We start from the raw sequence: 20,239 nt of genomic DNA on the forward strand, positions 1-20,239 counted from the left end.
TGGTTTGTTGAACATGGACTTGGGGCTTAGAAAGCTGAATTGGGTTTAATGACTAGTGATACCACTGTCCAGTCCTCACAGTAGCGACCTGCACCCGCCAGGCTGGTGGGCACATGCAGGCCTGCTGGTCAGGGCGCCCTCTCCTGTGGGCTGGCACAATGCCGCTGATTGAGTCTGGTTTGATCTCAAAGAAGGTTCCTGGGGCCAGGCGGTGGCGCTAAAGGTAAGGTGCCTGCCTTGCCTGCGCTAGCCTTGGATGGACCGCGGTTCGATCCCCCGGTGTCCCATATGGTCCCCCAAGCCAGGAGCAACTTCTGAGCACATAGCCAGGAGTAATCCCTGAGCATTACCGGGTGTGGCCCAAAAACAAAAAAAAAAAAAAAAAAAAAAAGAAGGTTCCTGCGTGGGCTCCTCATCAGTTCTGATTCATCTTGGACACGTTCCCTATTTCCAAACATCTCTCTGATGGTGGTGACTTGGATCAAGCCATGTACAATGAGCGTGTGTGACTTGTCCACTTTAATAGGAAGGAGCGAAAACAACCAATATTTAAAAATTTTGTTTTGGAGCCACACCTGGCGGTGCTCAGGGGTTACTCCTGGCTCTGTACTTAAAGATCATTCCTGGTGGTGCTCGGGAGACCATAGGGGGTGCCGGGGACCAAACCCAGGTCATCCTCATGCAAGGCAAGTTCCCTATCCACTGAACTATCACATTAGCCCTGAGAAAATTTAATTTTATTCTTGGATGTTGTCTCCTATTGTTGGGGTTTCAGGAGCCCATTTTTTTTAAATGTACACTTATTGACATTTGTCATTAATTTTTATGAAAGTTGGGACCAGAGTGATAGCACAGCAGTAAGGTGTTTGCATTGCATGCAACCAACACAGGACAGACAGCGGTTTGAATTTCGGCATTCCATATGGTCTCCCGAGCCTGCCTGCCAGCCAGGGTTAATTTCTGAGCACAAAGCCAGGAATAACCCCTGAGCACTCCCAGGTGTGACCCAAAAACAAAAACAAAAAAAAAAAGAGGCACCTACAGTCAGATCCTTCCTCACCCTCTTGGGGTGCCTCAAACTGTGTGCTTGGCCTCTTCCTCTACCCCAGGATGACTGGCCTGGGATCCCTCAAATCCTTTTACTTTGGAGCACTGGAAAACACGTTTCACCTCCTCTCCTCTGCTGGTGTCAGGAGGGAAGGTGCTGTCTTTGCACTGACTGTGCCCATGTGGATAAAAGAAGAGTGGGTGCTGCTGCTCTCTAATCAGTCTCTAAAGTGGAAGGAAGGAGAAAAGAAAGGGAGAGGGAAAGAGGGAGAAAGAAAAAGAAAAGAGGGAGAGGAGTTGGGGGAAAGAAATTGAAGAATAGAAAAAAGAGAGGAAGGAAGGAGAAAGGCAGAAAGAAAGGAGTAAAGAAAAAGAAAAGCAGATAAAAGGAGGAAATGAAAGAAAGGAATGGAGGGAGGGAGAGAGAGAAAGAAGGGAAGAAAGAGAAAGAAGAAAATAAGGGTTGGAGATATAGCTTGGAGGTAAGACATTTGCCTTTCATGCAGAAGGACAGTGGTTCGAATCCCAGCATCCCATATGGTCCCCCGAGCCTAAAAGAATATTAGAAAATAAAAGAAAACAATAAAGAAAGAAACTTTCCCTGGAAACTAGAGCTCGACCACCTGTGCTGGAACCAGGGGACAGTCGAAGGAGGTGGCCGAAGGAAGTGCCCCATTCAGGCAGCCCTTGGGTGAAAAGCTGAGACCTTCCTGAGTGAAGCTGAGACCCACAAAGGATGTTGCTAGCATCCGCTTACTCCTGAGGCTCGGCATTTTCCCTCTCCTCTCTTCCCTTCGATGTCCCATGTGCGTGATTTTGCCCGAGAGGCTTGGTTGACTTTTGTTCTAAAGAAGGGATTCCCCCCCTTGGGGGGGGGATGCAGAGAGGTAGTATGCTTGCCATGCAGCCAACCTGGGTGTGAGCCCTGGTACCTTTTATGGTTTCTCCGAGCACCACTAGGAGTGATCCCTGAGGAGCTGGAGAGATAGCACAGCAGTAGGGTGTTTGTTTGCTTTGCTTGCAGTCAACCCGGGACAAACCTGGGTTCGATCTTCATATAGTCCACCAAGCTTGCCAGGAGCAATTTCTGATTGAAGAGCCAGGAGTAACCCTTGAACACCGCCTGGGTTGGCCCCAAAACAGAACAAGACAAAACTAAAGAAACAAGGAGTGATCCTGAATGCAGAGCCAAGGAGTAAACCCAGAGCACTACCAGTTGTGGCCCAAGGGATGGAAGATGAGGAAGGGAAAGGGAGAGGAAGGGAGAGGGAGAAAGGAGACAGAAGAGACACAGAGAAAAGAGAGAGAGAGAGACACCCCACAAATTCAGGGCTTTGACTTGCTCACTCCTTGTCGAAGGCCCAAGTCAGACCTGACTCTAAGCATCAATCAGGCGAAATTGGCTGGAGCCAAAATGATGTCCTAGGACACCAGTAAGTAGGTGTCACAGCTGTCAGTTTTGTCGGTAAAAGCCAAAAGGGCTATTATTGTTCGACTTTAAGGCACATTTCCTAACTGGGACGGAGCTGTCGCCTAGTTGGTCTTGCCCTTCCCAGCGCTTCCTCCTCCTTCTCCACCCCCAACTCTGCCCTCCCTGCCACTTGGCCTGGCCTAGAAATTCTCTAAAAACCTCTCAAAATCTGTGAAGAAGTGAAGGCTGAGACCAACTCCGGAGGTTCAGATTTGCCCTACAAGTCCTGCTTTTGATTTTGGTTTTTGGTTTTGGGGCCACACCCGGCGATGCTCAGGGGTTACGTAACGCCTGGCTTTGTGCTCAGTAATCTCCTGGCAGGCTCGGGGGACCCTATGGGATGCCATCTCTGGTTGACTGTGTGCAAGGCAAACACCCTACTACTGTGCTATCTCTCTGGCCCCCAGTCCTGCTTTTGAGAAGCTCCATTGTCTCTTGGTGGAAGTGGAAAATTTTTTTTAAATTTTTTTATTTTTAATTATGAAAACAATGATGCAAAGAGAAGGTAAAGTTACAGTGGAAGGACAATCGCCCATAAACAGAGTTCTCAAAAGAAATCCCCTTGCTGACGCCTAAATATTGAACTTACAGTCAAAGAACATTAAGAAAAATAAGGCAGAACTCATAAGGCAGAATCCATGTACAATTACTTTGTCCACAAGTCCCCCTTTTTGTAGTACATTACAACATTTTTTAGCAGTACACAAAGCAATCTAAAGCCATGAGATTTATGTGACTTCTTAAACGTTGAAGGCATAGATGTTTTTTTATATTTTCATGCACATGCATATTAGTTTAAGTTAACATCAAAAGTTTAAGGTTTTTTTTTTAAGGGTTAGAGTCAAAAGAACACAGTAAAAACGGTGTTAGAGTGGCAAATATTGTTTGCATAGGCCCACAAAATATGGGGGACATGTAAAGGAAAAGCCTTGGTCTAAATACAAGGAGACCCTACCCCTGAAGTTTCCTGGCATAAGACCAACTCTAGGCTCCAGGCAAACTATTCAATCCAAGTCATTGTCTGTAGTGCCAATACAGTTTTATTTTTCACGCAGTCTCTATTGTTGGCATCAGGTTTCTGTATTAAAGATCTTGGAATCTGTACATCCTACATTGAAGTCAGGCTGATGTGGAGTATCCTCTAGTTTCACCTCACAATTAAGGGGCAATACAGAAAGACCTGTCCCGAAAGCAGGTCATTGTTGTTGTTAAGTCTTCTCAGTGTTAAGGAAAGTCTCTTTTGAGTAGGTTGATGTCAGAGCAGCAGTAGGGTCTTCCCTGGTAGAGGATTGCCTCCAGGTGATGTTATAGACAACCTTGGATGTTTTGTAGATGTCGGTGGAAGGGGAAACTTTCCCACCTGAGCTGTCAAGGCTCCTTATGAGACCCTGGGCATGGGGGTCGAGCTCACAGGCATGCCACGATGCCAGTGGCACCCAATGGCACCGCCGTGTTGTATGGGACCCCCATACACCAGCAGCGCTGCAAGAACTTATTTCCTGTCCCTGCCCTCGAGTTCTTTGACTGAGGTGTCAAAGGGATTAATGTTGAATAATCAGGCATCGAAAAGCCAGAGATGCTAATTGGTGACCAGCTTTCCCTCAACAGGAGCCAAGCTGTGACCTCTGAGTCATGGTCATCAACGCTCCATTATCCCCCTTTTGTGAAGATCAAACTTTGGATTTAATTAGTAAGCAGCCAGCATGAAAGCCCAGATATGAACCGGACCCAGAGGTCTCCTTGAGGGAAGGGGGTGAAAGGCCGTGCATGAGCCTGGAGTGTCGAAGAAGCCAGACAGGCAGGGCACAGCAGGGAGGGCATTTGCCTTGCACGCAGCCAACCCAGGTTCCATCCCAGTGGGTCCCCTAAACCCTTGAGGAGTGATTTCTGGGGCCAGAGCATTAGCACAGCGGTAGGCTATTTGCCTTGCATGCATCTGACCCGGGATGAACCCGTTTGATCTGCAGCATCCCATATGCTTCCCCCAATCCTGCCAGGAGCAATTTCTGAGGGCAGAGCCAGGAGTAATCCAGGTGTGACCCCAAAACCAATAATTAAAATTAAATAATAAAAGCACAGCATGGAGGGTACTTACCTTGTTGGCAGCTTTATATGGTCCCCCTTGTCTGCCTGGAGCAATTTCTGAGTGCAGAGCCAGGAGTAACCCCTGAGCACTATCGGATATGGCTCCAAACCAAAAACTAAAATAAAAAATAGGAGTGATTTCTGCATGCAGAGTCAGGAGTAAGCCCTAAGTGCCACTAGGTTCTCCCCCCGCCCCCCCAGAAAAAAAAACAAACAAAAAATAAAATAAAAATAAATTAAGCCAAACAGTGAAAATAAACATATACACACACACACATCCATCCATCCCTGGCATCCCAAGCACACCCTCACCCCCACACGTTCGTTCTCTCTTTCTCTCTCTCTCTCTCTCTCTCTCTCTCTCTCTCTCTCTCTCTCTCTCTCTCTCTCTCTCTCTCTCTCTCTCTCTCTCTCACACACACACACACACACACACACACACACACACACATACACACACACCCCCATATCCCTGGCATTCCTAAGATTTCCCACATCCTCTGAGCCCAGCTGGGTGGGCCCCAAAACAGATAAAAATTAAGGAAGGCATCACAGAGAAGATGTCTTTAGCCTTCTAGCCTCCGAGGTGGGTAGCATGTTGGTACCCTCCCCCAAAGTTAGTGGTTCTCTGGATCCAAATGTTTCACTGTCTGGCTTAATTTATGTTTATTGTATTTTATTTTTATCTTTGTGCTTCTCTGGATCCCGAAGTATCTTTCCACAGGGTTGGGTGGTTTTCATGACAATGCTGAGAGATCATTTGACAATTTCCACTGTGTTAATAGTGCATATTGACATTGAATAATAGCATTGTTATTATTTCAGAGTGAACTTTTGTGGGCAAAATCTGTTTTATTTCACATGTTGAATTCACATGAACCAAGGCTCTTTAGCATTTTCATTAGTTTTTCTTTTTTAAATTTATTTGTTTGTTTGTTTCTTTATTCTTTGGCTTATAGACCATAACTGGTGATGTTCAGGCTTATTCCTGGCTCTGCACTAAGGAATCACCAGTGGAGGTGCTTGGAGGAACAGAGGGGATGTTGGGAATAGAACCCAGGTCAGCCATGAGTGGGGCAAACGCCTTAACTTGCTATACTATTGCTCTGGCCCCTGGGGTTCTCAAATGTTTAAAAATATGACTTTTTATTTTTATAGCATTGGTTACCTAAAGAGAGCTCCAGTATTTCATCTCGTGGGTTCAGAGTTTGTCTTGTGTATCTTACTGTCCTTAATGTACCATTCTGTGACCTTTGCTTTTTGTGTGTGTTTTACAATTATGTCAAAGAAACTAAGTAGGTGTCTTGAAATTTTTTCTGTTTTTTTTGGGCGACACCCGGGGGCAGTTAGAGGTTCCTCCTGCCTCTGCTCTCAAAAATCGCTACTGGCAGGCTGGGGGACCATATGGGATGCTGAGAATCGAACCCAGGTCTGTCCTGGATTGGCCTCATGCAAGGCAAACACCCTACTGTTGTGCTATCTCTCTGATCCCACCAGCCCAGTTTTATCAATTTTGTTTGTTTTTGTTTGTTTGGGGGGACACATTTGTGAATGCTAAGGGGGTTACTCCTGCCTCTATTCTCAGAAATCACTCTTGGCAAGCTCAGGGAACCATATGGGATGCCTATGATCGAACCTAGGTTGGCTGTGTGCAAGGCAAATGCCATACCTACTATGCTATTGTTTTGGCCCAAGTTTTATAAATTTTCTTTACCAGATTGATTCAATAACCGTAAAATGGTTGGTTGTTTTTTTATATTGTTTTGGATTTTTTTTAACCGCCTCCACCGAGTTTTTGTGTCATACCCAGTGGTGCTCAGGGGTTACTCCTGCTTTTGCACTTGGGGCCCATATGAAATGCAAGGATTAACTTGGGTTGGCTGCATGCAAGCAAGGCAAGTCCCTTACCTACCCAGACATTTGGTGTTTTTGTTTTTAGAGAGGGGCCATTTTTGCCTCAGCCCTGCACTAAATTCTTCAGGCTTCAATAGCTAAAGAGTAGAGGCCTCAGGGGCCTAAGTGATAGCACAGTGGTAAGGGCTTTTGCCTTGTATGTGGCCAACCTAGAATGGACCAGGGTTCGATCCTCAGCATCCCATATAGTCCCCCGAGCCTGTCAGGAGTGATTTCTGAGTACAGAGCCAGGAGTAACTGCTGAATGCCTCCCACCCCCCAAAAAGGATTTGAGGCCTCAGTCTGCCCTTTCCCCCTCCCACACATCATCTGTCTCCCCACATCTGCTCTGGGACTCATCCCCTACCTCCACCTGGAAGAGACATGGGACAGCAGGGACAACAGTGGCTGTTGTCCGCAAAGGTTTCCTGCTCCTTGTCCTATTTTGATCTCTGCTTCCCACAGAACCACCGTCTCATTCTGAGAATCTTTAGGGCCTTCTTGTGAATTGCCTTGGAACAAGTGTTGGACTCTTCAAGAGCCGGCGCTCTTCTACCTTCCTGCCTTCATCCTGGGGCACTTTCCCCCTCAGTTGTGCTACTCAAGAGTTCTCAAAAAAAAAATAATTCGGCCAGTACCGAGCAGAAAATAGATTTTACCAAAAAAAAATTAGATTTCACTTTGCATTCTCATACAGGAGAATGTCTATACTGTATTCACTGAGTCTGGTGTGTCTGAAACCAAGATACATCATAACAATCATAGCTGTGTATGGTTTTGTCATCACCTGGATGGAAATCTGCCATCATTGGATTCATAGCACTTTTCTTTTCTGTTAGAAAAACTCATGGGGGCCAGAGCGATAGCACAGCGGTAGGATGTTTGCCTTGCAAGCTGCCGACCCACGACGGACACGAGTTCAATCCCTGGCATCTCATAAGGTCCCCTGAGCCTGCTAGGAGTGATTTCTGAGTGCTGCCAGGTGTGCCCCAACCCCCTCCCCCCAAAAAAAATAGGTTGAGAAGAAGAAAAAATGAAGAACAGGGAATCCAACAATTAAAGGGGAAGAAAAAATTTTCCCATATTATTATCATGGCCTCCAATGTGCTGGTAACTGTTTCTCATGTCCCGAATGCTGTATGATTATTTAGTGCTTTGAAGCCCAGATGCTGGTGGCTGCTACGGCTTCTTTCTTGCCGTCAGAGAAAAAAAAATATCTCTTCCCTCGATTTCTGGGAATTCCTTGTAGCTTGTGGCAGCTTCTGCCCAATTAAACCATTCATGATCAACTTCTTCCCTTTCAGGCACACAGAGATGAAATCCAGCGCAAATTCGACGCCCTTCGTAACAGCTGTACCGTGAGTATCCCTCCAAAAGGGGGTTCAGTGGGGGACCTTCAGAGAAGGACACGGACTGATTTGGGGCCGGGGGCAGGTTCTTGATTCGCTCTTTGGGTCTCAAAGCGTGCACTGGATTGTTTCTTAGTCCTGGCTGTTTGGTTGGGCCTTAGCAATTGCAAAGAAGCCTCAGGACCAGTCTGTATTTTAGGGGGATGGCCCTTGGAACAGCAGAACCTCTTAGAACTGTAGCCCAAGTCTAAAGCAGTCCCCTTATTCCACTGAAGTCTGTGAGGGGTCCAACTTCACCCACTCCAGCTGCTGCAGCACTGGGACAGTTCTCTCCATGTGGCTTCTCCAGACAGGAGACACCCATGTATTCTTCTGTGAGTCTACACCTGCTGATGTCCTCACAGGCAAAAGCTGGCTTCCTACATGCAGAGTCAGAACCCGGAGTTTGGGGGGCCGGAGAGATAGCATGGAGGTAAAGCATTTGCTTTGTTTGCAGAAGGACAGTGGTTCAAATCCCAGCATCCCTGAGCCTACCAGGAGCAATTTCTGAGTGTAGAGCCAGGAGTGACCCCTGAGTGCTGCCGGGTGTGACCCCTCCCCCCCCAAAAAAAAACCCCAAAAATAGAACTAGAAGATGGATCTCACCAGGAGAAATGAAAATTCTGAGGCTGGAAAGGTAGTCCAGTGGGGAAGGCGCTTTCCTGGCACACAGTCGGCCCAGCCTTTGATCCCTGACATCCTCCTTAGGCCCATCCGAGCACTACCAAGAGTGATTCCTGAGTGTGGAGCCAGGCGTGACCCCTGAACATCACCATGGGTGGTCGTGACACATGTACACATTATACATACACACACACACACACATATGCACTCACACACAAAAGTGAATTCTGTGAGTAAAGGGTCATCCTTTCTAGATTCTGTGGTAGGGTCACTCAGTGGGGGCTGCTCCATGGTCTGTTTTGGGCTCCCAGTGCTCAGGGAACCATACTCTGCTCATGGGCACAGAGGCCTGCCAGTGGTTGCCCAAATCCCCCATACCTTCCCTTTGGCCTGAGAGCATACTTTTTGGATGAGAACGAAAGGCAGAAACAGGCCCTTTCAGATAGGGAGATGGTTCTGCTGCCTTTCTTCAGGCTTTTTGTTGTCCCAGTGTCTCCTGCCCCATCACCAACAGTCTCTCCATCTGCGTTACTCGAACCCATGACTTTCCAGAGATGCCCTGCAGGCCCTAGTTACTTTATTTTCGTGTCACCAGCTTGACCACACAGGACGTTAGATCTCCATGGGATTCGCTATTTGCCACTTAGTTAGCTGGAAAGGCCCCCAACAAAGTGCACTGACTCTTGGCCTCTGGGACGAAGACCTGTTTTGCACTTAGAGCTATGGCCCCGTGATGCAGACCCACGTGAGAGCATCTGCAGCCCCAATACCCCCACCAGTTGTCCAGACCTCGAGTCTCACATCTGATGCCTTCATGCCTGTTCTTGACCCTCATGTAACAGTAATCATAAAAGATGTATGTTTGTCTAGGGTGAGTGGGGCTTTTGGTTTTGACTTTTTAAAATTTTTTATATTTTTTGTCAATCGTGACTTTTGGAGGGGCGTATTTTGGCCCATATCAGTGGTACTCAGGAGTTACTCCTGGCTCTGCATTCAGAACTTGTTTCTGGCAGACACGGCAGACCCTATGGGATGCCGGGGATTGAACCCGGGTGCATTCCGGGTTGGCCATGTGCAAGGTAAATGCCCTACTGCTGTGCTATCGTTCTGACTCTGCAATAGTGACTTCTAATGCTTCTCTTCTGACATTGTGTGGAGAAACCTGGGATCCTGCTGAATGGGACCCCTGAGAGTGTGACATACCTACCCCCCCCCCCCCCCACACACACACAGTTTGACTAGAATAGTTTGTCAGTGACCAGACCTTGCCTTCAGGAGTCAGGAAGATTGGGTTTGGAATCCAAAGGGTGGGGGCATTGGTGAACTCTGTGGCACTCTCTGCCCACGTTTCTGTTTTTATTTGTTTTGGGCCACACCTGGTGATGCTCAGAAGTTACTCCTGGCTTTGCGCTCAGAAATCGCTACTGGCTCTGGGGCCGGAGAGATAACACGGAGGTAGGGCATTTGCCTTGCATGCAGACGGATGGTGGTTTGAATCCCGGCATCCCATATGGTCCCCCAAGCCAGCCAGAAGCCATTTCTGAGCATAGAGCCAGGAGTAACCCCTGAGCACTGCCAGTGTGGTCCAAAACCAAAAAAAAAAAGAAAAAAAGTAAAAAAAGAAGGAAAAGAGGAGCCAGAGATAGCATGGAGGTAGGGTGTTTGCTTGCATGCAGAACGATGGTGGTTCAAATCCCAGCATCTCATCTGGTCCTCCAAGCCTCCCAGGAGCAATTTCTGAGCATAGAGCCAGGAGTAATCCCTGAGCGCTGCTGAGTGTGGTCCAAAAACAAAACAAAACAAAACAAAACAAAAAGAAATCGCTTTTGACTTGGGGGACCATATGGAATGTCAAGGAACGAACCGAAGTCCATCCTGGGTCAGCATGTGCCAGGCAAATGCCCTACTGCTCTGCTATTGCTCTAGCCCTGCCCACATTTCTGTTTCTTTATCTGTTGAGTGAGGCTGACCTTCTCAACCCCCTACCCCAGAACATCTATTGCAAGGTACCTCATTCATTTAATAAATGAGGGAGGGGTGAGAGAATCTCCTCTACAATCCAGCAAACATGCAAAATTCAGAAACAGTGAAAGGGAACATGGAGCCCCAGAGCATTTGCAGAGTAACAGTGCCCACCTCCTGCAAGAATTCGAGGGAGAGGATGGGTACCCTACTGTGTATCCTGCCCAGTGCACAGACAGACTCGCAGGAAGTGGCAGGCACTATTGACAGTTGTCCTTCTCTTATCAACTTCATTTTTAATTCCACTGGGACCAAAGAGGACAGTTGGTAGGGTGCTTGCTTTGAAAATGGCTGACCTGGGGCCGGGAAGGTGGCGCTAGAGGTAAGGTGTCTGCCTTGCAAGCGCTAGAGTAGGACAGACTGCGGTTCGATCCCCCGGCATCCCATATGGTCCCCCCAAGCCAGGAGCGATTTCTGAGCACATAGCTAGGAGTAACCCCTGAGCATCAAATGGGTGTGGCCCAAAAACAAAAAGAAAATGGCTGACCTGACCTGGGCTTAATTTTCCTCACTCTAGAGCACAACCTGGAGTTATCTGAGCACACAGCCAGGGATAAGCCCTGAGCATTGCCAGTTGTGGCCCCCGGTTCAAGAGAAAAACCAAAGCCAAACAGAGGTGCCAGAGCAATAGCACCGCAGTAGTGTGTTTGCCTTGCATGCAGCTGACCGAGACGATCCCGGGTTCAATCCCGGAACACCATATGGCTCCCCCGCCTGCCAGGAATGATTTCTGAATGCAGAGCCAAGAGTAATTCCTGAGTGCAGCTGGTTGTGGCCCCAAAAACAAACAAACAAATAAACAAAAACCTTGGGGCCAGAGAGAGAGCACAGCAGTTGGCTGTTTGCCTTGCAAATAGCCGACCCAGGACTGATGGTGGTTCGAGTCCCGGTATCTCATATGGTCCTCCGAGCCTGCCAGGAGGAATCCCTGAGTGCCGCCAGGTGTGACCCCAAAACAAAACAAACAACAGGAGCAGGAGTGATAGGACAGTGGGGTGATAGTTTTGTTTGTCTTGCACGTGGCTGACCTAATCTGGATCCCCAGCATTCCTTATGGTCCCCTGAGTACCGCCAGAAATGACTCTTCAGCACAGAGCCAGGAGTAACCTCTGAGCACCACCAGGTATGGCCCCAAAACAAACAAACAAAAATCCAATATGGACCACATATGTTCAACAAGTGCAAAGTCTATTTTAACACATGGACAATGTCGTGTACCACCTGTGGCTTGCACAAAAATGTGTCTTAGCGCAAATCACCACACTCGTCCATGTGTTGAAGACCCTCCGCAGTCCTTGTTCCTGTGATCGCATCTCCCAGCAAACACGCACTTTGGGACAGAGGGAAGCGCCCCTTCTCCCAGCTCAGTGGGTGGGCTCCCCCTCATTCTCAGCATTGGAAAGAAACCCGCAAAAACGTCAGGCTTCCAAGCTAGGAACCGCGCCTCTATTCTGAATAAGGTTTCTATAAAGAATCTAGGTTCAATCTGGCACCTCAAATCCAACTGAAGTCTAATTTGGAGGGAGTTCGTTGGGGGCCAGAAGATGACACGGTTTTAAATCATGAATCAATTTGTCAGCGCTAAGATTAAAAATAAATAATATGCAAATGGATTCCTTCAAGAAAGCAGGAAGCATTAAAATAGGACCTCAGCCCTGTGCTGTCTCTGCCACCTGCTCATAGTTATCTGACGACTACCTTCACCCCCTAACTCTATCCCAGCGTCCCTCCAGTCTTGTGGCCCCAGTGACAACTGAAAAGGCTATGGCTCAAAGCCGGGTGGTTTTGCAGGAAAGCCCTATGAAGTAACATATAACCTGAAGGGAGAATTCTCTTTTGGATATTGAGAGCAGGTTTTTATTTATTTATTTTTGGTTTTTGGGTCATACCCAACAGCACTCAGGGTTCCTTCTGGCAGGCTCGGGGGACCATATGGGATGCTGGGGTTTGAACTGCAGTCCGTCCTGAATTGGCTGCATGCAAGGCAAATGCCTCACCACTTGCTCTCTCTCTGGCCCCACCAAGTTTATTTTTTTATATCCCTGTTTCTCTTCGAACTTAGACTCTCTTATCTGCGGAAACAGAATGTAGGAGAAGCTCGGGGATAGTGCCTCCGAAAGCAGCACCTCGTCTTTCTCCCTGCTAAAATGGAGTCCCCCGACACTTGCAGCCTTTTTAGCCCGTTTTCCTCTTGGCCTACAAGGATCCAGGCCGCTGATACAGCCAGCAGATCCCTTATTACTCGATGTGGAGAGAGCATGCCTATGGCCTGTATCCTGGGCCTAGCCCTTAGCCTGCACCTCCCGGTTGTCTGGCTGAATATCAGAGATTCGACTGTAAAACTTGTCCCCTGAAGGGCCGGAGTGATAGCAAGCAGCCAGCATAAGACGGAGCCTGGCTTGATTCTCGGCATCCCATATGTTTGCCTGAGCTTGCCAGGAGTGATTTCTGAGCTCATAGCCAGAGCTGAGTGCCACCAGGTGTGTCCCCCTAAATAAAACAACAAAAAAGAGTAGGCAAAATACTTTACATTAGGAGCCAGAGCAGTGGTACAGCTCTAGGGCATTTGCCTTGCACATGCTAACCTAGGATGGACTGCAGTTTGATTTCCTGGCGTCCTATATGGTCCCCCAAGCTAGGAACCAATTTTGAATGCATATCCAGGAGTAACCCCTGAGCATCACTGGGTATGCCCCCCCTAGAAAACCCCCCCAAAATAAAAAGATATTTCACATCATCAAAACAAATAAAAGCCAGTGATAGAAAATAGAGTATTTGCCTCTGTGCCAGAAGATGGTGAAATCAACCTAGCAGTGTTTCAGGGGGCTTCTGGAATTCTGTAGCTCTGTTGATGGTACAGGATGGGAGTGACCTACCCGCTTGCTCTAAGACCACTTTGCCTCACTTGCTGGATCACCCAAAGGAAGAAGGAAAGACCAATTCAAGGAGGATATTGACAGGGCAGGATGAAAATGGAATCATCCAGGAATGAGTTTTCTTCACACAGACTCAACCAGTTGGCCTACTGGTTAGCCCTTCTCCCCCTGTAAAAGACTTTTAGCTAAAGATCTGACCAAATAACCCCATTGTCCTTCCATGTAGACACCCATGGGTTCCAAACCAGTGGGGTTTGGAAGGGTTTGACTCCCAAGGAACCATCACTAGACCATTTGCTGTATTAGCAGTTTATCAGCTCACTTAACGGAAATGAAATGCCAGGTTTTCTAAGCCACAGTCGACTAAATGCTTTTAATCGATGTGCTTGCATGTTGTGTGGCTGGGACTTTTTTTTTTAATTGATAATCAAAGGGCATTAACTTAGGGAATTATAGAGAGAAAAGGGGGCAGAAGCACCAGCTGGGTCTACTCTAGGTTTGCAAATTGGAAACAATTAATAACCATAGGCTTCAAGGCATCGCCTTTTAATTTGCTTCCTTTGGTTACCTAAAATTTAATTTACTTCCTCTGTGCCGAGTTCTATTATTAGAAAATCGCCTTTAAACTTATAAAGTATTGTATGCAAAAGCTCTCCGCCAGTGTAGGGGCTGAACCTTAGACAAGAGAATGGGGAAGCTTAAAATGTACTGAAATCAGAGTCATTCTGCCACTGAGCAGGGAAATAATTTCACAGAACCAGATTAAATCTCTCCCAATAAAATGACAATTTCACATATATGCCTGCTCATTTTCTGATAGCTAATTATAATCAAAACCGTTCAAGTCACACCATGGTGCAGTATTGTTGTCTCTGTAGTTTTTTTTTTTTTTTTCCTAAGCTGCTTTTAATTCTTTTCTTTACCCCTTTGTGGCATGAAATTAAATTTACGAAACTAACTCTTGGTGTCCTTCACAGTCAGCCTTTCTTGATAAGACTCCAGTTTGGCCCTCAGCAATCCTAGCATCCACCCTCCAGATGGTATCCCAGGCACTTGGACCTTAATTAGCTGCCAGTGATTATTATTCCTCTTCCTCACATTTGCATGATCCTCATTATTGCCCGTTACAACCAAGTGACCTCTTCTGTTTGTTGGCAGGTGCTTGTCATTTCTTTTTTTTTTTTTTTTTTTTTGGTTTTTGGTTTTTGGGCCACACCCAGCGGTGCTCAGGGGTTACTCCTGGCTGTCTGCTCAGAAATAGCCCCTGGCAGGCACGGGGAACCATATGGGACACCAGGATTCGAACCAACCACCTTTGGTCCTGGATCGGCTGCTTGCAAGACAAACACCGCTGTGCTATCTTTCTGGGCCCTGTCATTTCTTTTTGCCCTCTTTTCCTGGCAGATTCTGATAGAAAGATTCTAGTTAGCTTCGGAGTGAAGACTGAGAAGGATTCTAATTAGATTCTGAGTTAGAAGGAAGCTTTTTTTTTTATTTTCTGCTACTGTTGTTAGGGTCTGAGTTGGCCACCCGAGTCGGCCCTGAGAGTCAGAGATCACCTTCGATAATGCAAGGTGCAAAAGGGAGTTTATTCAGCTAGCTGAGAGCCAAGTCTCATCCAACCAGGGGAGTCTTGACAAGGACCCTGAGTTAAATCTTGAAGCAGTTTATATAAGGATTTATAGACTTCAACAACTCAATTTCATTGGTTAATACAACAATGCAGGCATTTCTTGCACTTGAACAGAAATCACATCATACTTAGGGTTGATGTCTCAACTTATTGCTGACTCCACTTTGTGTCAGGGGGTCCCTGTCTGGTAAAACTTTCAGACCCACCTAGTTCTTGTATTTTAGCTGGACAAGGAGGATCTTGCCTTTTACAGGGTGAGTTCATTTTGCAGTTTTATCTTTGGGTTAACACCCTCTGCCTATGGGAAAGTCAGAGTGTAAAAATATTTTACAGTGGCTTTACTAGGGACTTGGGACCACTTTGGTTCTAGGCCAGGGGTCTCAAACTCACGGCCCGTGGGCCATTTGTGGCCCTCCATACAACATTTTGTGGCCCATGGCCGGCCTTCAAATATTGCTGTTATTTGCGATTATTTGCTTACCGAATAATTGCAATAAAAATCGCATTAGTAAGAAAAAAATTGCATTAAACATTTGCATACCCTGAGCAGTTTCATTTGGGGTATGCAAATGTTTAATGCGATTTTTTGCGATGTTTTTTCTTACTAATGCGATTTTTTATTGCGAATATTCAGTAAGCGAATACTTGCGCCTAGCGCAGACGTCATTTCCGCTGCTCCTGCCCGCTGTCCCTTGCATTATCAGAGGCCTAAGGGAGAGAAGTTTATTACAGAATTAGATTTTGTCATACCTTCATGACTTCATCAAAGCCTGCAGTAAAGAGAAAGATTGATGACGAGCACAGACAGTTTCAGGAAAAGTGGGAGATGCAGTATTTCTTTGTCGAGCACAGGGCCATCCCCACATGTCTTATTTGCTCAGAGAAAGTTGCAGTGCACAAGGAATACAACTTGAAACACCATTATTCAACTAAACATGCTGAGGAATGTGCAAAATATCAAGGAAATGAGAGAGCCAAGCGGGTTGCCAGTCTTAAAGCACGTCTAATGAGGCAACAAGATTTCTTCAAGAAAGCAACCAAAGTGAATGTTGCATCAGTCGAATCTAGTTACATGGTTAGTGAGATGATTGCTAAGGTCGGGAAACCATTCACAGAAGGAGAGTTTGTTAAAAACTGCATGTTACAGGCTGCAAGTATTATCTGTCTGGAAAAGAAATGTCAGTTTAGCAAAATCAGCCTTTCTGCCAACACTGTGGCAGAGCGCATTTCTGACATGTCAAGTAACATTTATCATCAACTGTGTGAAAAAGCCAAATGTTTTGATGCATACTCAGTTGTTTTTGACCAGGGCACAGACATAACAGACACTGCACAGCTCACAATTTATGTCCGTGGTGTTGATTGCAATTTTGCATTGACAGAGGAGCTGTTCACAATAATTCCAGTGCATGGCCAGACCACCGCTAATGAGATATTTTGGCATCTGTGTGATGCCTTTGAGAATGCAGGTTTGCCATGGAAGAGGTTTGTTGGAATAATAACCGACGGAGCGCCATCGATGACAGGGAGGAAAAATAAACTGGTGGCACTTGTTCAAAAAAAACTTGAAGAGGAAGATGTAGTGAAGGCCATTGCTCTTCACTGCATTATCCATCAGCAGGCCCTTTGCAGTAAATGCCTGCCGTGTGACAATGTGATGTCTGTTGTTGTGAAATGCATCAACCAAATCAGATTCAGGGGCTTAAAGCACAGGAGGTTTCGTGCTTTTTTAGAGGAAATGGAGTCAGAATATGGAGATGTGCTCTGTTTCACCGAGGTATGTTGGCTAAGCATGGGAAATGTCCTCAAAAGATTTTTTGAGTTGAGAGAAGTAGTGAAAGCCTTCATGGAGAAGGATGTGAATGCTGTTTCTGAGTTGAGTGATCACAAATTGCTCATGGACTTAGCTTTTCTTTTTTTTTTTTTTTTTTTTTTTTTTTTGTTTTTGTTTTTGGGTCACATCCGGCGTTGCTCAGGGGTTACTCCTGGCTGTCTGCTCAGAAATAGCTCCTGGCAGGCACGGGGGACCATATGGGACACCGGGATTCGAACCAACCACCTTTGGTCCTGGATCGGCTGCTTGCAAGGCAAACGCCGCTGTTCTATCTCTCCGGGGAACTTACCTTTTCTTGTTGACATCACACATAAGCTGAATGTACTAAACAAGATGTTTCAAGGCCCGGGGCAGCTTATCAGTGCTGCCTATGACAACGTGAGAACATTCTCCACAAAACTTGTATTGTGGAAAGCCCAGCTCTCTCAGACAAATCTTTGCCATTTCCCAGCATGCAAGGAACTTGTGAATGCAGGCATACCATTCAGTGGTGAGAAATATGTTGATGCTATTTTTAAGTTAGAGAAGGAATTTGATCACAGATTTGCAGACTTCAAAAAGCACAGAGCCACTTTCCAAATTTTTGTGGACCCCTTTTTCTTTGATGTGCAAGATGCCCCTCCTATGCTTCAAATGGAGCTCATTGATCTGCAATGCAACTCTGATCTGAAAGCCAAGTTCAGGGAGATTAGTGGAAAAGCAGACGTGCATGGGCAATTTTTGAGAGAATTGCCCCCCAGCTTCCCTGAGCTTTCCTGAATGTTCAAGCACACCATGTGCCTTTTTGGGAGCACATATTTGTGTGAAAAGTTATTCTTCACATTGAACTTAGTCAAAGTACAGGTTTAGACTTGATGATTATCTTCAAGCCATACTGAGGGTCTCAACTGCTTCCTCTCTAAAGCCAAATGTGGTCAAATTTGTGAGAAGAAGCATTGTCAAGTCTCTGGCAGCAAGGAATATGCAAAAGATGCCATGTTCAGAAGAACTGTTCATGATCTTCACTCAATGTTCTATTCATGTTCAGAAAAATAATTAAAAACTGTTAATAATGACATTTGAGGACTTTTTTTTGTGAAATCCCTTATACGCCCCTGCACATATACACGGGCAGTGGGACTTGAGCAGCTCTCCAAGGCCGAGGCCTCAAAGGCTCTAGGAGCACACACCCCCTGAAGATAGGCTTCTGTGTTTGCTCAACCACCGATTCCTTCCCTTCCTCTCTTAGGTCATCACCGACCTAGAGGAGCAGCTCAACCAGCTCACAGAGGACAACGCAGAGCTCAACAACCAGAACTTCTATTTGTCCAAACAACTCGACGAAGCGTCAGGCGCCAGCGATGAGATCGTGCAGCTCCGCAGCGAGGTGGACCACCTCCGCCGGGAGATCACAGAACGGGAGATGCAGCTCACCAGCCAGAAGCAAGTAAGTGCCAAGGACGGCATATGGGGTCCCTCAGTGAGATTGTCCAGGAATAGACCTGGCCTGTAAATGGGATCTTTTTGGTGGGCTTGGTTGGTTGGTTGGATTTTGGGCCACACACGGCCGCGCTCAGGGCTTACTCCTGGCTCTGAACTGAGAAATCGCTCCTGGCAGGATCAAGATTATATGAGATGGTGGATATCAAACCTGGGAATCAAACATGGGTTGGCCCGTGCAAGTTGAATGCAGTACCCTCTTTGCTTTTATTCTTTGGTTGTTTTGAAGATCTTTTTTAATGTATATATTTGGTTGGTTTTACTTTTTGTTTTGGGGCCACACCTGGTAGTGAGGTTACTCTTTGCTCTGAACTCAGGATTCATTTCTGGTCGTGCTCAGGGGCCCATATGGGATGCTGGGGATTGAACTTGAGTTGGCCACATGCAAGGCAAAAGCCCTACCCGCTGTGCTGTCACTCTGGCCCCAGAATATTTTGGAAAACATAAGAGTTTTAGTTTTGGTTGTTCTTAAATGATACTTTTTGATTTTGGTTTAATTAAAAAATAAAACGGGGCTGGCGAGGTGGTGCTAGAGGTAAGGTGTCTGCCTTGCAAGCGCTAGCCAAGGAAGGACTGTGGTTCAATCTCCCGGTGTCCCATATGATCCCCCCAAGCCAGGGGCAATTTCTGAGCGCTTAGTTAGGAATAACCCCTGAGCATCAAATGAATGTGGCCCGAAAAAAAAAACAAAACAAAAAAAAAAACAGAAGGCCAGATTGATAGCACAGTGGTAGGGCATTTGACTTGCACACAACTGACCTGGGACAGACCCCAGTTTGATTCCCGGCATCTCATATGGTCCCCTGAGCCTACCAGAAGCGATTTCTGAGCACAGAGCCAGGAGGACACCCAAAACCAAAAATAAAATAAAATAAAATAAAATAAAATAAAATAAAATAAAATACAGGGGCCAGAGAGATAATACAGCAGGTAAGTCTTTCGCCTTGCACATGGCCAATCCAGGTTCAAATTCCTGACATCCCATATGGTCTCCTATGCACTGCTATGAATGAGTCCTGAGCATAGAGCCATGAACACCGATAGGTGTGGCCCCCCAAACAAACAAACAAATAACAAATAATAAAATAGGAGGGAGGAGGCAACACGAGTGAGAACCATGTAATTTTTAATGGTGGTCGCTTCCTCCTGCCACTGCTCTGGTGCTCCCTGGAAGTTGGCTGCAGAGACGACTCTCAGTCCATTCCAGCTGGCACTCCATCTTCTGTACAAGTCAAAGACAGGCCGTGTGTGTAGCAGACTGTTTTGTCAGGAACGTTGTCTCCGCCCAACCAAATCTGATAAAAGCCAGTATGACTAGGCCCTGTGACCTGTGGCCCCTTTTTTGCAGACGATGGAGGCGCTGAAGACCACCTGCACGATGCTGGAGGAGCAGGTCATGGACCTGGAGGCCCTGAACGATGAGCTGCTGGAGAAAGAGCGGCAGTGGGAGGCCTGGAGGAGTGTCCTGGGCGACGAGAAGTCCCAGTTCGAGTGCCGTGTGCGGGAGCTGCAGCGAATGCTGGACACGGAGAAGCAGAGCCGGTGAGGCCTCCCGCCAGGGCCCTTCCTTGGTGCCCCTGGTCTGCTTGGGTCCAGGGATGAAGTGGGAGAGTGGGTGGCCAGGGGCAGACCCGAGGAGGGAGGAGTGAAATGGGCCCGCACCCTTAGAGCCTGGCAGCTGCTATGTCCAGTCAACCTGGAGTCATCGCAGGCGAGTTCCCCTCACCCCCCCTGACTTGTGCTATGTCACGTTTTGCAGTGGGCACTAGTGCCAGCCTGGGCTACGGGCACTGTCCTGGGCAACTTAGCAGCTGGGGCATCATCTTTACAGATCACTGTTCTGTGGGAGTTTCCTTGTATTTGTCTCTCGGCAGGAAACCGTAAGAA

General features: G+C 46.9%; 1 protein-coding gene across 1 annotated transcript in view; it reads left to right on the plus strand.

Moving 5' to 3' along the window:
• The window catches only part of CIT (citron rho-interacting serine/threonine kinase), a 159,611-nt gene that overhangs the window by 105,716 nt on the left and 33,656 nt on the right, over positions 1 to 20,239 (plus strand). The window contains exons 22-24 of the mRNA XM_049787776.1: positions 7,801 to 7,854; positions 18,102 to 18,299; positions 19,701 to 19,894. Of these exons, the coding sequence (XP_049643733.1) occupies positions 7,801 to 7,854; positions 18,102 to 18,299; positions 19,701 to 19,894 (446 nt within the window). The remainder of the gene's footprint in view (positions 1 to 7,800; positions 7,855 to 18,101; positions 18,300 to 19,700; positions 19,895 to 20,239) is intronic.

Source organism: Suncus etruscus, chromosome 15, assembly GCF_024139225.1.
Source record: "Suncus etruscus isolate mSunEtr1 chromosome 15, mSunEtr1.pri.cur, whole genome shotgun sequence".
Classification (NCBI taxonomy): domain Eukaryota; kingdom Metazoa; phylum Chordata; class Mammalia; order Eulipotyphla; family Soricidae; genus Suncus; species Suncus etruscus.